Source organism: Anarrhichthys ocellatus, unplaced genomic scaffold, assembly GCF_004355925.1.
Source record: "Anarrhichthys ocellatus isolate YVR2014 unplaced genomic scaffold, GSC_Weel_1.0 scaffold24, whole genome shotgun sequence".
Taxonomy (NCBI): domain Eukaryota; kingdom Metazoa; phylum Chordata; class Actinopteri; order Perciformes; family Anarhichadidae; genus Anarrhichthys; species Anarrhichthys ocellatus.
In genome coordinates, this window is record NW_022280054.1 from 1,335,019 (window position 1) to 1,350,312 (window position 15,294).

Here is a 15,294-nt window from a genome sequence, read left to right on the forward strand (position 1 = left end):
TGGAATGTGTAAATGCAGCATTTAGAAATGACAGGTTGAACTGATTATTCCTCAAGGAAATTGCGACAATAGGATTTCCTATACATTACACACAATATACTGTATTCTGTGCATTAGTGGCGTGTGCAAAAGCAGCTATTGTAGTGCAAAGGTACTACACAGAAGACAGGATTGTAATGGACCTGACCATGGTGTAGTCATTATAGAGCCTGGGATCAAGCTGCTTATTAGGTCAAACCTTGTCGGACTAAATCACAGTACAGTATTACCTTTTCCTATTACAGACTCGTCAACTTCCAAAAAATTGGCCATGTTGAATTTGTCATGTTTACAATAGTCCACAAAAAATAAACTTTGTTCAGTCTTTCTTCATCATGGTTTAAACTGGTGGGTAGCGCCACTGTGTGGTTGTTTCAATTGTCACATTCACTCTTAGATGATTGGTTTTCGATCGTGTCCATCTACCGGTAAGTAGGCGGTGACGCAGACCTTTTCACTTTGTAACGACACCCTATTGGTTGACTTGATTGTCACCTGATGTGATTGGTGCTTTTCGTGCCGGTGGGCGGGGCAGAAGGTTCCAGAGCTGGGCGTGACGGAAATTGATGTACGCCGCTAAACGTTGACGCCAGAGTGACTTGCACCATCTCCATTTTTAACGTAATAGTGTAAAGTTACATGGTGACACAAAGACGACAAGGTAGCGAGGAGGGGAACGAAGCTCTCCGAAAAATAATAACTGCTCAGCAGCCGTTTTATTGAAAATGGCTCCTGGGGCATATGACAGGGCAGAAAATAGTTCACTCTCCGTATTGCTTCACGTGAATTAACATATCTGAGACCATACAAATACCATAATGTAGTTGAATTTTATACTAGTCACAATATAAGGGTGTTTATTGCTTTCATAATTGCTAAGCTGATCAGTAATTATAGTAACGAGCTGTTTGTTCAATAACAGAACCACAGACTGCGTGTAAGAAGGGCGGGGCTTCTTGTATTAGAAAACAACGCGCGAGTCTGAGCGGTTGGTCCATTGGGGTGGACCACGTGCTTTTTGGAGTGGTGTCGCGAGGCGTCAGAACATCTTGCTGCGACTCCTCTGTTTTGAAAGGTGCGTACCGTGTCTGTTAATCCGCTTTGTCCTGATATAAAACACACGTAACGTTATTTTACAGGTAAGTGTGGCAGCCTGGTTCTACTACTAAGTGTTTGTGTCTCACGTGACTCAGCTGTTGTTAGCCACACAAACGGCTGACGGTGACGCAGCCTGCGGCTAACAGTTAGCTAATCCAAACATGCTAGCTAAACTACGAACATGTGGGATGAAATTCAAATGATAACGTGTGCAAACATGAGGGACAGATGGTAATTTACCAAGTTAAACATAACTATTATTAATTCACCAGAACGTGCTTTGTAACAGGCCGATGTTAGAGAAAGTAAGTTATAAGGGGAGCAGCTAAATACTACGTGGGAGTGGATGTTCATCCTCTTTATGTGGGTCTTCATTGTCCTCTTTATGTGAGTCTTCATTGTCCTTTCATTGAAATTAAATGATCAAACTTTACTCACTGTCGGGTAACGTTATTAATACTCTGTACCATGCAACAGGAGGACACAGGGATATTACCCATTTACTGTATTGGTGTGCAACTGTGGGATGTTGTATCAGTTTCACTGGCTAATATGGCGCATTGTTTGTCTATTGTTTTCAGTATCTGATCCCACAACCAGCATCATGGAAGGTTTGACAGTAGTGACCAACCCCACAGTGAATGTGCGCATAACAAACACCATCTCCTCCTTCGAGATGACGCGCAGGTTCAATAGAGGAATTAGTATAGCAGAACTAAAGGTGAGGCTCAGTCTATCATACAGTATACTCCTCAAAAGATGCATTGGCTCTACTAATGCACTCATTTTGTTTGTATTGTAAATAGGGAAAATTGGAGATGCTTGTGGGTGCATCTCCCGCCTCCATGGACCTGGAATTGTTCAGCGTCTCTGACATATTCCTGCAGAAAATGGATGACAATGAAGCTTTGCTGGGTTCCTATTCTGTGGATGATAACTGCAGAATACATGTATGTAGCTACTCGGTTCAGACGCTCTTTTAATATAGTGGCCCAGACCACCGTCGTATTGTAGTAATAAAAAGGTACAACAGGTTTTCAAATCGCTCTTTGGTTCCAAATCAAACACTGTCTTCAGATAAGATACTAGGCATTTTTTTTTAGCATATTTTCTTCTTTTGTAGAAATGCATGTTTCCCCAAGACATGTGCCTGGAAACTTCTCATTGTCTAAAGTTTGCAGTAAAACATGCAAACTGGTTTTAAAATGAGAACCCTGCTATGTAGGTAGTGGTTAATGGTAAATAGAATAATTATCATTTTCACTAGTGTTGACTAATGAGTACTTAAGTTTACTAACAAGTGTGAGTTTCTATTCAACAATAATGTAACATATCATTCATTACCTGCTTGTTTGAAGCTTTTTGCAGTTATTGGCTAAAACATGCCAAACTACTGGTGTGGACTTTATTAAAAGTTGTTTGTGTCTCATCCTGAATCACAGGTTATTGATAACAGTGGTCAGATTAACGAGTTCACTGATGTTTCCAAAGTGGAGAAGTTTGAACTACCAGATGACGCCTATGGAAAGAGACCAGGTAGTCTTTTTTTCTATGCTTTTGATGTTAAGTAAATACAATGTATTTCCCAAATGTCATGATGAAATGTGGCTGTGGCAGCAACAAAGGATAACATAGCAAAAATGAACCATTGACTTTAAACCAGTGGATTCTGACAATCATTTGTAAAGCAATCGCTAACGATACTTGATTGTTAGTTGCAGTCGTAGACAAAAAAAAGCCAATACCGCCACCCTACCACGGCTGAACTTTTTTAACCATTGACAAATGTTCTAAAAGAATCCTCTCATCTTATTTGATAGACGTTCTGCAGCATTCAGTCTGTAATATTTTTTTTTTTTACAATCCAACTTTCTTTCTTTCAGACTCAATGAGGTCGTTCATGAAGAAACAGGGTGTCGGTCAATTCAACGAGGAAGAACAGGCCAAGAAGAAAGCTGTCATTGCTGCTCGGAACGACGAGCAGAAGGCTGCTGCTGATGCTCTGTCTGTTGGCAACAGATGCAAAGTGCAGGTCCCTGGACAACCCACCAAGCTTGCCACGGTCATGTATGTTGGTAAGTGTGGATACATGTTAGCTGGTTTACTTCCTTTAGGACAGGTTTAGGTTTTTAGGCTTAAAAGCCCAGCTTTCAGGAGCATATTGGTGGAGGAATGATAACCCTTCTTAAACATCAGTGTTTTTGTTGCTTGCTCTAGAGAGCAATGCGATGGCTTGTACTTAACCACAATTATAGCATATTAACCTAAATTATGTCATCTCACTATATTCCAAAAAAAAAAAAATGAAGGATCTTGACTAAACAAGAGACATTAAGAGTAGTAGTACCTGGAGTAAAGAACAATGTTGTCATGTCCATTGCAGGTACAGCAGATTTCAAGCCAGGCCACTGGGTTGGAGTGAAGTACGATGAGCCTATGGGAAAGCACGATGGAACGTAAGTAGTTTCTATACAGCTATGCACAATGTTGGTCATGTTGGTCTTGATTTTGCATTTGACCCCCGTCTTTTATTGAATTGTGTTCCCACAGTGTTGCCGGGAAGAAATACTTTCAGTGCGAGAACAAATATGGTGGATTTGTGAAGCCGCTGAGTGTGATTGTGGGAGACTTTCCTGAGGAGGTTTATGATTTTGATGAGATGTAGGACTGTTATGTGACAAAATAAATTTAAGTGTGAATCTCAAGATGCTTCATTCACCAACCAGAGATTGTCATCGTACTTTCTCTCTCTCGAGGGTATAATCTCAAGAGTCAAAAACGTTTTTTTGGTTTAAGTTCCCTCTCACTAACGCTGATGCAACTGATAGATGTGAATGTCAGGCAGTACATCTCTGTGTGATGAATATGGTAATAGTTCAGGATGTTTACACCCAACATGGTTTGATAAAGGAGGGGTTGTGTTGCATAAAGGTTATATGTGGTTCTTCACTTCATGCACTTCTGTTCAGTGTAGTTTAGTACTTTTTGCTTCCACACATTCTCAACATGGCAGTCTTATATGTAATCTAAAAGTCTCTATTGACAGTTCAGATAACAACTTAATTTCTCCACATTTAATTTGTATCAGTTTTTTCAAACATGGTTGTGTATAACTCTATAGTTAACTGTAGTCTTAGGATTTTTTTGGAGAATATAAATTGCTGAGTTAGTGGTCAAAGGAAAAACACCCCCTTAATTACTTTGAAACTGAAAAAAGTGTGATTGTACGTTGTATTTCAGACTAACATGATATCGCATACCGATCAATGATCAACATCAGTGCTTAATGGTCAAACTCATTCCGCCAAATTGTGCTCATGTTTGACAGACAATAAATTGTTAAAAAAGAGGAAAGAACAATAAGTCTCCACCAAGATCTTTGTCCTTTTCATTCATTTTGTGCTTGTACTGTGTAAAACCCAATGTGTGTTTCCAAGTGGAAATAATATGTAATTCCCTTTAACTGACATGAGTTCCTCTTGTTAAACATTAAATAGTTTGCAGTTAAATGTTTCCTGCTTATATTGAACCACTGGGAATTGATTTGCCTTGACAGATGAGGCCCAATCTTACATATTTAAAATTTGAATGTGATTGAGAAAATCCAGTGTATTTCCTTAATATTAATTGAGCTCTCTTTTATATTTATTTATTTATATATATATATATATATATATATATATATATATATATATATATAAACAAACAAAATCCAAGGATGTGTCCAATAATTATAGAGTGTATAATTTCAAATGACCAGTAAAGTAGCTCTGGTACATCTTTCAATACTGTCCAACTGAATGGGATGTTAAATTCTGAAGCACATGTTTATGGTTCTGTTTAAAATGTTCTTATATATTTTGATTAAATAACAGGTTCGCTATCAAAGAAATATTTGAAAACACAAGCAAAAACTACGAAGACCACAACACTTTGCTTTTGAAAATGAATGCTATGCCTTATTTCTGCTTTGTTTTATGTTTCTGGTCCAATACTGTAACACCATTGCAACTGTAACATTGTTTTTCATCATCTGAAGTTTACAGAAGAAATACACATTAATTGTTCTTGTGGTTTCTTTTCAATGCAATGTCATTACTTGTAAAAATGTAGTGTTGTCTTTTGATTTTATATTAAAAACGGTTTCTTCTCAAAGGTGCTGGTGTTACTATGTGCCAAAGGGTAATTAATGCATGGCAATAAAAATGATTTGCCAGTACTGGAGCGTATGATTGAGTTGATGTTTCTTGTACATGTAATATGATACAGACCATTTGCAAATATGGGTTCTGTGATTTTAGTCGGTAATCGTAGAACTGTCTCTAATAATAAAGTAACAAATGTGTAGTGCAAGCATGCAAAACATCTTGAAGAAAAAGGCATTATGCACAATATTCATGGTACAGAAGTATTATCAGCAAAGTATACTTTAAATATCAAAAGTTAAACCACTCAAGAAGAATGGCAAATTTTCTGAGCGTTATTAACAATTTTCCTGATGAATTAACACGTAGGCAGCGTTTAATGTTGTAATTGGTTGAGCTTTACTACTGTGTAGTGTGTAAAACATGCAGTATTTGCCTCTGGAAAGCAGCACACAGCAGCATTTTATTAATACTAAAGTAATGTACTGGTCCCTCAAGATGTTACAGAAGTAAGGTGCTTTCTATCACTGCAAATTGTCGACTTCATACTAAAAGTATGTCTATGGAGGATGGCAGAGATTAAGAGAACAATGACAACTTGCTATTTAAATTTAATAAACACCAAATAGTATATAATCCTTTTTTAGTTTTCAGGAAGCTTCTATTTAGAAGAATGTGGAAGATGTATGACTAAGCACGGTGTTTCATGCCGTTTCATCAGCCACAAACAGCATCTTTTACAGTATTTATTAGCCTCACATTTTTTTTCATCACTCCCCCTGAAGACGCACGTCACTGCAATGACGCTACAAACTGTCCTCTCGCGAGACGGGAGCACAGTTTCCCAAGCAGCAGTGTGGTGTGTGTGTGCGCGATAGAGACAAGGAAAGATGGCGACGCAGGAGAGCGAAGCTACCAAAGCCATCGAGAGCAACGGCGAGGTAAAAAGAAAATTAATGACACTCTCATTATGTCACTTATTCTTCACGTCCACGCGAAGTGGGCCGTTTTTATCCATTGGAACGTTCGGTGTGGGGACCGTTAACATTCAAACGTGTTACCGACCGTTGCACGAGCCTCAGTGACGTTGTCAGTTGCCGGTTGGTTTTTAAAACGACCCCCTCCTGCCGTTAGCAGTGCGCTGAGAAACCCGGACTGTTAGCGACGTGAGAGAGGTGTTAACGGTTGAAAACTTAACATTACATAAAAGTCACATTAATATCGGTTGACTCATTGTGTGTCGGTGTGAGCCAGCTGACCGCTGCGGTGTGTCAATTAGCTATCACAAGGCCTGAGCAACGCAGCTCGGCGTGACTAACCAGGCCAGTCTCGAGCAGCTCGACCACATTATTATTTACTGTCAAACCGAGTCTTCCATTATTACAGTCTTTCCAGGGAAACGTTGAGGCTCGACGTACATTTTGTTTACGCCTCACGGGAAACCCCGGCAGCTGATCTTGATTAAAAATGTCAAATAAGATGAATCGGATGTAGATAGACAACGTCAAAATTGGCTTACTCTGGAATGTGCTCTCTTAAATTGTGAAAATAGTAGCTAGTTGTTAAAGTAACTGGGACAATATCCAGTTAACTACCAATTACTTCCGGAGTGACAAATGTCACAAGTCACCATTGGTCAAAGTGAATCATCTCTCTCATGGTCTCCGCTTAGTTTAAGTCTGTCTTTAGCCAAACAAACACAAAATTACACTATATATATATATATATATATATATATATATATATATTAAAATAATAATAATATACTGTGTCAAATGTCTGTTATCTTTACTCGTAAGACCAAGACAGACCAGTATTTTTTGTCTTTAGGAACCTTTTTATTGTTTTGTAACCCTAGCTCACACCTCATGTCATTGCATTGATTAAGCAATGACAAATCTCTGAGAACCTCAGAAATGCCCAGAAGGTTGTTAAACAACATTGGCTGTCTTTTTGAAGGTTTTTCCACATAGTTCTCTTACAACCATGTATTTTCCAGGGTTACATGTTGCTAAAACAATTTGGGGGATTTTGTACACATCACTATGGATTTATCTTCCAGAATAACCAAAGCTCTGTGATTTATTACGTTTAGATGAGTTATGTTGCTCTTTAGGCCAACTGCTGGAGAGTTGATCAGTTAAGAGACATTTCTGAGGTATTAATCAATGGAAAAGTGGCTAATGGTGATAATAATTTAATATTTCTGATGGTTACAGGTGTAACTGTATTGGTCCCAGCACAACACACATGATGAAGTCAGCATTTTCATGTCTAAAATATCATCCTTTTTCCTTGTACAAAATTTCCTTTTTTTTAAAGTGGTCTTTAATGTAATTAAATAAGCACAGATGGAAAGTTTAGTACAGATGGAAAGCCTTTTACTATACCAATTAACACACATTCAACAGACATGCCTTTGATATCCCTATTTATTGGCCTATGTTCAATATTGGCTTACTTCCCTCTGTAGGAGATACTGTCGCGTGTGATACATATCACCGGAGCAATCTCCACTTCTGTGAATGACTGACTGATTTATCTTTTCCTGTTAGACACACACTATCCAGTGTGAAGCATTTACTATGCACCCTGAATAGGTGGTTAATTGTTAATCCTTGGTCATTGTGTGTAAATTGTACATTATTATCTCGAGCTGGAACAGCTAACCTTGTTTCTCTTGTAGAGCATATATCGATGATCCATCTGTGTCACGGTTATTACGTTGATCCCTCCAGGAGACAGAGATCCTTGTCTCAGATAATATAATTGCTTCTACTGCAGGACATGGCATCGAGGATGAAGAGATCTATTCTGAGCCACTTCATGGCCTTGAAATTCGGTTTGTGATGGTGCTGGGCCAGTGGCTTGTCACAAATCTCAACATTTCCGATGTTCATTTAGTCATTTCTTGGCCCTCTTGGCACCTTAATAACCTGCTGAGCAGAAAATGTTTTTTTACCCTCAAGTGTTATTTCTTGAGGCCAGCCTCTGGTCTCCGTTGTGTTGGTGACAATGGGGGAGATTAGATGTTCAGATGGTGAATGAGTCTCATGACTTGGCATATGCTTGTGTATTGTGTCACTTGAATAGAATGTGGCCTTGCTGGAGGGGTTGGTGGGGGTGGAGGCTGTGGGGGGGCTACGTGGCCACGCTGAAGCAAACTAATGAAAGATTTTACTGATATTTAATATGCTAATATATATGCTAATACTTACATGATACAAAGGTTCTGTTAGGTCAGGAGATCATAGTAGTTAGCGATCCTTAGAAATAAAATATCTCAGCTTTAGGGCCTTTTAATATGTTGTCTTTATACATCCTCCTGTAATTTGTCATTATTTTAGCATTGCATCAAAAATGCTTTGTGTCGTCTTTGGCTGCACTGACCGTGTTTCTGTCTGGTTGCAGGTGAGCAGTAATGGGACCGCTGCAACAACGGATGGCCAGGCTGTGCAGACAGCTGAAAATGCAGTGGATCCTCAGCCGCAGCAGCAACCAGCACCTAATGCATGGCAGGTCATTAAAGGAGTCCTCTTCAGGTTAGTTCTTCTTCTTGTCTCTTTAATTTGTCCGGCTTGTCCTCCCTTTGTAAGCGGAGAGCACTGCTCATTGTTTGCGGTCCGATTAGCAACCTCTGATTCGAAACTGGTGTTGGAGTTGAGAGACGACAGGGTTGTTTCACAAGTAGCTAGTTTACAGGTACATTTTTAACCATTAAAAATCATTGTCAGACGACACTGGCTGGGTTCCCATCATGCCTTTTGGCCAAAGTGTTTTGTCTCTTTTGCTCTCCACACAGACTGTTTACCTGCATTTATCCAACGTCTGCTCGAGTGTCATAAGTCACGACTACTCTGACCTACAAATGGAAATCAGAACGCTTTCAATGCAAAAAATCTTGACTTGTGATTTGTGTAATGGACCGTTCAAAAAGTGTTCATTTCTGACTCTGGTGGATGAACAAAAGAAATGATACCCATCCCTAGTAATGAGTATTACCTGACTGTGGTGGATGTCAGTTGTCTAGTGTATGTAGATTGCAGTAACTTTCAGGGCGTTTTAACATTTTTCTAATCAGTTAATGTTGATATATCTTCCAAATGTACAGAACCACAGGGTTATTTTCCTCTAAAAATGCTCAAGCAAATCACAGCATGTGTGGAGGTGGTACCAGTTGAGTACTTGTATGGCATCCAGATCAAATAAAGCCCTTTGGTTGATTTTCCTGCCTTAGGCAAGCAGTTGCTTTGACAGTCAACCAGTGAACAAACATGTCAATTTATTTGATCAAAAAGATTATATTGCGTTATTAAGTTTGTCTGGCAGTGATTTAGCTTTTAAAATCTTTCATTAAGTAGATCAAGTGTTGGGTAGATTAAAGGTAACGATATCATGTGTAACAAATAATCAATCTTTATCAATTGTATTATATCGACAGAAAATGCATCATTTTAATGTATTTTTAACCGATACCAGCCAAAGAGGGAAGTATACATTGAACAAAGCCACAAGCACACAAAGGGTGGTTGAGAGTTCTTCAGATCTCAAGCTAAAAGGTCAAAACAAATGACTTTGTCTCAGGGTTTTTTACCTAGTATTTCTCTATTAACATACAAATGTGAGTATTCATCTAACTCATCACCTACTGCTCTCCTACGTTTCTTTTTTCTCTTAACTTTGACTTTCATCCCTTATTTACCAGCTCTTCTGACTCTGTTTTCACTTGTTTCTCCAGAATCTTCATAATCTGGGCGATCAGCAGCTGGTTCCGTCGTGGGCCTTCAACTCCAGACCCCAGCACTCCAGCCGGGGCCCCCAGAGTACCCAGCAGGAACCTGTTCCCCAAGGACACCCTCATGGTATTGCACTCGTCCCCTCTGTCCATTGCCTTTATGTACACGGCTAGTTGTTTTTAATTGAAGTGAAGCTGTTGTGACCTCTTGAAGTATTTAGAAAGCAAAACGGTGCTATAGCTTCCTTTCAGGCTTACTCTGTCATGACTCTTTTAATGTCATAAACACCTTTCTTACCGTGCTGCAGGACCTGTACGTGTATTTGTCCCAAGACGAGGTGTTCACCGACTTCAACAACACAGAAGCCCTGTTCTGGTTCCACAGGGACTTGGTCTACGGAGACTGGACCGTCGGGGAGGAAGGGGACGGCTGTTACGAGCACCATAAGGAGATAGACGTCCCAGAGGTGAGGATGACGGGGAGAGTGATACAATCTGAAGAGAGAGGCGACAGACAGTAGATGGATTGTGAGAGGGAACCGGTATTAGTTCAGGGTATGAGGTTGACGTTGGTGAGGAACAGGAAAGACGAGTTACTATGAACTCTAATACTTGTAATGTGTATTTGTCTGAAACTCTAATACTTGTTCCTGTTTGTGTACTTGCAGAATCTGCTGAAGAACGGTTCTCTTTACATGCACGTCTACTTCACTAAAAGTGGATTCCACCCCGACCCAAAACGCAAGGGGCAGTACCGCAGACTGGCAACAGTTCATTCAACACGCAGTAAGCACATATGGAGAACGCACAAAGTGTAAACTTTAAACAAAAATTGTAATAATAGAACAATATATTTAATCATTTCTAAGCGTTAACCTTTACTCGTTTATCTCTTTCAGTGCTGAATAAATTCAAGCGAAGAAAGTTTATGAAGACCAAGAATCTGCTAACGGGCGAGACAGAAGCAGATCCCGAAGTGATCAAGGTATTTTAGTTTTACTGAATACTTTCACGTAATACTTTGTACACCGTAGAGCTAGACCGATATATTCACCAGGCTAATATATCACTTAGCTTATTGCAGATATATCGCTGTCTGTGTGTGTGTGGGCTGGTCAAGAAACAAGAAATATCAGTCAAGAAATGTCAAACTAGATTTAAGGTATTTTAGAAGTGGTGTCACCGCTACATAGTTTGTTCAGCAGTGAGCATCTTCGTCACAATAACAAAACCAAAGATTGTTTATTTACGAAATATATTACTGTTTGTAGTATTTTTATTACCAGTATTTGAATCCAGTGTCTGTTAGTCCATAATATGTGTTTATCCTCATTTTATGACATACATCTTACAGAAACGCTTATTGTAGCTTATCTTGAGAAAGGCTGTGAGCAAAGACTATAAATACATTTAACAAAATGTAATTAGTTAAAATAGTCAGTAATAAGGTAAATCAACAAGTTGACTTTGTATTGGTCTTATCATCAATAGAAGATCTACTCTTCGTAGATGATGATGCAGCTCATCTCTGACATGTCAAATCAAATGTTTCTTCACAGCGAGCAGAGAGCCACGGTCCAGTGGAGATCATCTCTCATTGGCACCCCAACCTCACCATCAACATGGTGGACGACCACACTGCCTGGGTTAAGGGCTCTGTTCCCCCTCCCCTGGACCAACGTAAGCTCCTCCCACTCAGCCCTTTGCCATGTCTCACCTACAGCCGCTGTTTAAAGAGTTGTTCTTTTTCTGTCAAACCATCTTTGACTATTCCACTCTTCTACCACTAGATGTTAAGTTTGATGCGGTGAGTGGCGACTACTATCCCATTGTGTACTTCAATGACTACTGGAACCTTCAGAAGGACTACTTTCCCATCAACGACACCCTGACAACACTCCCACTGCGCCTCGGCTACTGCCCGCTGTCCTTGTGGCGCTGGCAGCTGTACGCTGCCCAAAATGCACGTTCACCGTGGAACTTCCTACCAGACGACACCTACGAGCAGTCGGACGAGGACCAAGACTCTGTCAAGGTAAGAGGTCAAAGGTCACAGGTCAGAGGCGGAAGGCTGAATAAAGGGAATTTCACTATATGTGATGAGATGGAACATGTTTTTTTGGTTCTTATACACAGGTTTAGTTGAAAATGCAATTTCTTTCATTTTTTCATATTAGCTGTATTTATAGTGCTTTTCTATTATCTTTTTATTTGTTTTCTAGCTGTGAGGCGGCAGCTAAATGTAACTTATATACTTTCTGATCAAACATAAAGATTCAGACTATGTTACACCTGTGATTTAAGATTAAACTCTGTTATAGGTGGCTCTTCTGGAAACCAACCCGTACCTGCTGGGAATCACCATTGTTGTGTCCATTGTGCACAGCATTTTTGAGTTTCTCGCCTTCAAGAATGGTGAGGTCACAGCAGCCCGTCTTTAGTGAAGACTTGTCACCAACGACACATAGACTGAACTGTGTTCGTCTACCACTCGGCTTCAACTCACCACCATCTCCTCCTCAGATATCCAGTTCTGGAACAGCAGACAGTCTCTGGAAGGCCTCTCCGTGCGCTCCATCACATTCGGAGTCTTTCAGTCTCTGGTGGTGCTGTTGTACATCCTGGACAACGAAACCAACTTCGTGGTGCAGGTCAGCGTCTTCATCGGCCTTCTTATTGACCTGTGGAAAATCACCAAGGTCATGGACGTCAAGGTAAGTCGGAGGATTGTGTTTTTTAATGCACAATATTGTTTTAACATTGTTTATTTCTATTTAAATTATGGAACAAAAAAAACGTTTCCTTTTGAGCCAGTGGCTCCTGTCCTTTAACAAATATTACAAATGTCACTGAGTTCATCTTCAACCAGAAAATTGATGGTTAACCAGTGAATGTTTCAGGATGATGTTTGAATGAGAACTAGCAGACTCCTCTACTAGACTGACTTCAGAAAGAGACCTTGATTTTCAAACTGTTCCTTTTGTTAATTCAAATGCTAACCTCCTGTACTTCTACTGTACATTCTCCTATTATTATTATTGCCATGTACCATTGTGTATATACCTATAAACTGTGTTTGTCTTTCTCTAGTTGGACAGAGAGAACAAAATTGCAGGAGTGTTGCCAAGATTGGTCTTCAAAGACAAGTCAACATATGTGCAGTCTTCAACCAAAATCTACGACGACGTAAGTAAAACCAAAACTACACAACTCTGAACACCGCAAGAGTGTTAGAAAAACAGCAAATAAGTAATCTTTTATATATGTAAATGTCATATTTCTTCTGATAACACGTTTTCCTATCTTGACCTGTGAGCAGATGGCTTTCAAGTACCTGTCGTGGCTGCTCTACCCTCTGTTTGGCTGCTATGCCGTCTACAGTCTGTTGTACGTAGAGCACAAAGGCTGGTACTCATGGGTACTCAGCATGCTCTATGGCTTCTTGTTAACCTTTGGTGAGTACGTCTGAAGCATTCACATACTTCACTCCACTAATTATCATTTTTGTCTTGTGTGTCCTTTCTGTTTTAGAGGAATATTTATATTTTACATGGTTTAAACACACATAAACGGGTCTTAATGTACTGTAACGGTAATACAAAAAACATCTTAGCTGAAAAAGGAGAAAATAAACTTGATGATTTATTTATGTGTGTGCCATGTAACTGCCCATGAATTAGGTAATGTATATGAAATGATGCAGGGAACACTCTTGTTCTTACCTATAAATCAAAATCTCCAATGTCTGTAGGTCTTCCAAACAGAAAAAGATCATAAAAATACAGTAAATACAGAAGTTTATAAGAATCTCTATCCCTGGAACTGTTGTATATTTATTTTCTTAATGTATTATTGAATTTACTTTATTGATTTTTTTTTCTCCTGTTTTTGTAAATCTATTTTCAGAGGCCAGAGATTTAGCTGATTATTCTATTGGTCTCTCTTAATTACCCCGTCTCTAAGTGGACGTACATGCAGCTAATGTTTTCACACTTGCATCATGGTTACATATCCAATTCCCAGCGGCCTCTGCTAATGTGCTGTGTATTAATAGACTTTACTTAGTCCCGTTGCTTGTTGTCTAATCCTTCCTATATCTGCTTTTTTTTTATTTTTATTTTTTTATTTTATTTTATTTTTTTTTTTTAAAAGGTTTCATTACAATGACGCCGCAGCTATTCATCAACTACAAAATGAAGTCTGTGGCCCACCTCCCATGGAGGATGCTCACCTACAAGGCTCTCAACACCTTTATCGACGACCTGTTTGCCTTCGTCATCAAGATGCCCATGATGTACAGGATAGGGTGCCTCAGAGACGGTACGTCTTCCCTTATCTACATGTTTCACTTCTTATGCATTTACTTAGATCAGGGGAAGTTAAATAATCATTTAACATCATCAGCCTTTGATGCCCGTCACACCACCTCCACCTAGTGTCAACTCACTACATCACACTGATTTTCATGATTCCCTTTGCTGATAATATGCTGGTGGGTCAGTGAGGAAATGTAGGTTATGTCATTATCTCCATCAGCTCAGCTCCTAAAGGTTTGATTTGGCATTAAAGACTTTATTTAACCACTATAATTAATACGGTTTGTACTTGATGGCAAATGATTATTAAGGGAATAATGCATTTTAATTATACCTGATTCTCACTGGACTAACCCGTCTCCGTTCCTGCAGATGTGGTGTTCTTCGTCTACCTTTACCAGCGCTGGATCTACCGGGTTGATCCCAACAGGTTCAACGAGTTTGGCACCAGCGGAGTGGAACGCGTCCCCGACGGCACGGAAGCGGCAGACACCGCTCCTGGCGCAGACGCCGCTCTTGCCACACCCGCCGCCATCACAGACAAACCAGAGGAGGAGAAGAAGAACGATTAAGCGAGACCACGCCCTCATCTGCCTCCCTGGCCCTCACTTCTGGGGCGAAGAGGACTTGTGGAGATGAGGCAGGGAGGGGAGTCGTCGTTAAGCTGTCATGGACGCCACTACAAAAAAAAAAAAAAAAAAGTGCAGTTCAACTGTTCCCTGTGATCTCTGTGTGGATCCACAGAGAATCGTATTCAGTGTAGACTTGGTAAATTCTTCTTTCTGTTCCCGGCCCTCTCGTTTTGCAGTTCAAGTGAAGTAAAACAAAACGTGATGTACTGTATCTGTATGATTTTTCAGAGGGTAACGATGTCTTGGAGTAGAGGTTGGGAGGGGAACTGGTTGCAGTTATACTACTTATTTTTTATTTTTTTTTTTTTTTTTTTTTTTTTTTATAAAAA

The 15,294-nt window shown here is 39.7% G+C and overlaps 2 protein-coding genes across 3 annotated transcripts; both read left to right on the plus strand.

Annotated features, from left to right (window-relative positions):
- The first annotated feature begins 1,008 nt into the window (after window positions 1-1,008).
- tbcb (tubulin folding cofactor B) lies at window positions 1,009-4,713 on the plus strand. 2 transcript variants are annotated; one of them, XM_031861000.1, is made up of 7 exons: window positions 1,009-1,114; window positions 1,719-1,858; window positions 1,944-2,087; window positions 2,580-2,673; window positions 3,021-3,212; window positions 3,521-3,593; window positions 3,688-4,713. In XM_031861000.1, the coding sequence occupies exons 2-7, from the start codon at window positions 1,742-1,744 to the stop codon at window positions 3,800-3,802; spliced, it is 735 nt and encodes a 244-aa protein (XP_031716860.1). In that variant the 5' UTR covers window positions 1,009-1,114; window positions 1,719-1,741; the 3' UTR covers window positions 3,803-4,713. The 2 variants fall into 2 exon arrangements, with proteins under 2 accessions (XP_031716860.1, XP_031716859.1); XM_031860999.1 differs by having other exon boundaries at window positions 1,094-1,178.
- Window positions 4,714-6,126: 1,413 nt separating this feature from the next.
- Window positions 6,127-15,293, plus strand: clptm1 (CLPTM1 regulator of GABA type A receptor forward trafficking). The gene is made up of 14 exons (XM_031861328.1): window positions 6,127-6,223; window positions 8,694-8,824; window positions 10,021-10,144; window positions 10,326-10,484; window positions 10,686-10,803; window positions 10,917-11,002; window positions 11,577-11,697; window positions 11,808-12,052; window positions 12,339-12,432; window positions 12,541-12,731; window positions 13,108-13,203; window positions 13,337-13,472; window positions 14,170-14,337; window positions 14,706-15,293. Exons 1-14 carry the CDS (start codon window positions 6,173-6,175, stop codon window positions 14,903-14,905), a joined length of 1,920 nt encoding a protein of 639 aa, XP_031717188.1. The 5' UTR covers window positions 6,127-6,172; the 3' UTR covers window positions 14,906-15,293.
- Window position 15,294: the final 1 nt, after the last annotated feature.

Coding starts and splice junctions, on each gene's coding strand:
- tbcb (XM_031861000.1), top strand. CDS start 1,742: ATGGAAGGTTTGACAGTAGTGACCAACCCCACAGTGAATGTGCGCATA. Junction 1,859..1,943: donor TTAGTATAGCAGAACTAAAG/GTGAGGCTCAGT, acceptor TATTGTAAATAG/GGAAAATTGGAGATGCTTGT. Junction 2,088..2,579: donor ATGATAACTGCAGAATACAT/GTATGTAGCTAC, acceptor CCTGAATCACAG/GTTATTGATAACAGTGGTCA.
- clptm1 (XM_031861328.1), top strand. CDS start 6,173: ATGGCGACGCAGGAGAGCGAAGCTACCAAAGCCATCGAGAGCAACGGC. Junction 6,224..8,693: donor CCATCGAGAGCAACGGCGAG/GTAAAAAGAAAA, acceptor GTCTGGTTGCAG/GTGAGCAGTAATGGGACCGC. Junction 11,003..11,576: donor CAGATCCCGAAGTGATCAAG/GTATTTTAGTTT, acceptor GTTTCTTCACAG/CGAGCAGAGAGCCACGGTCC.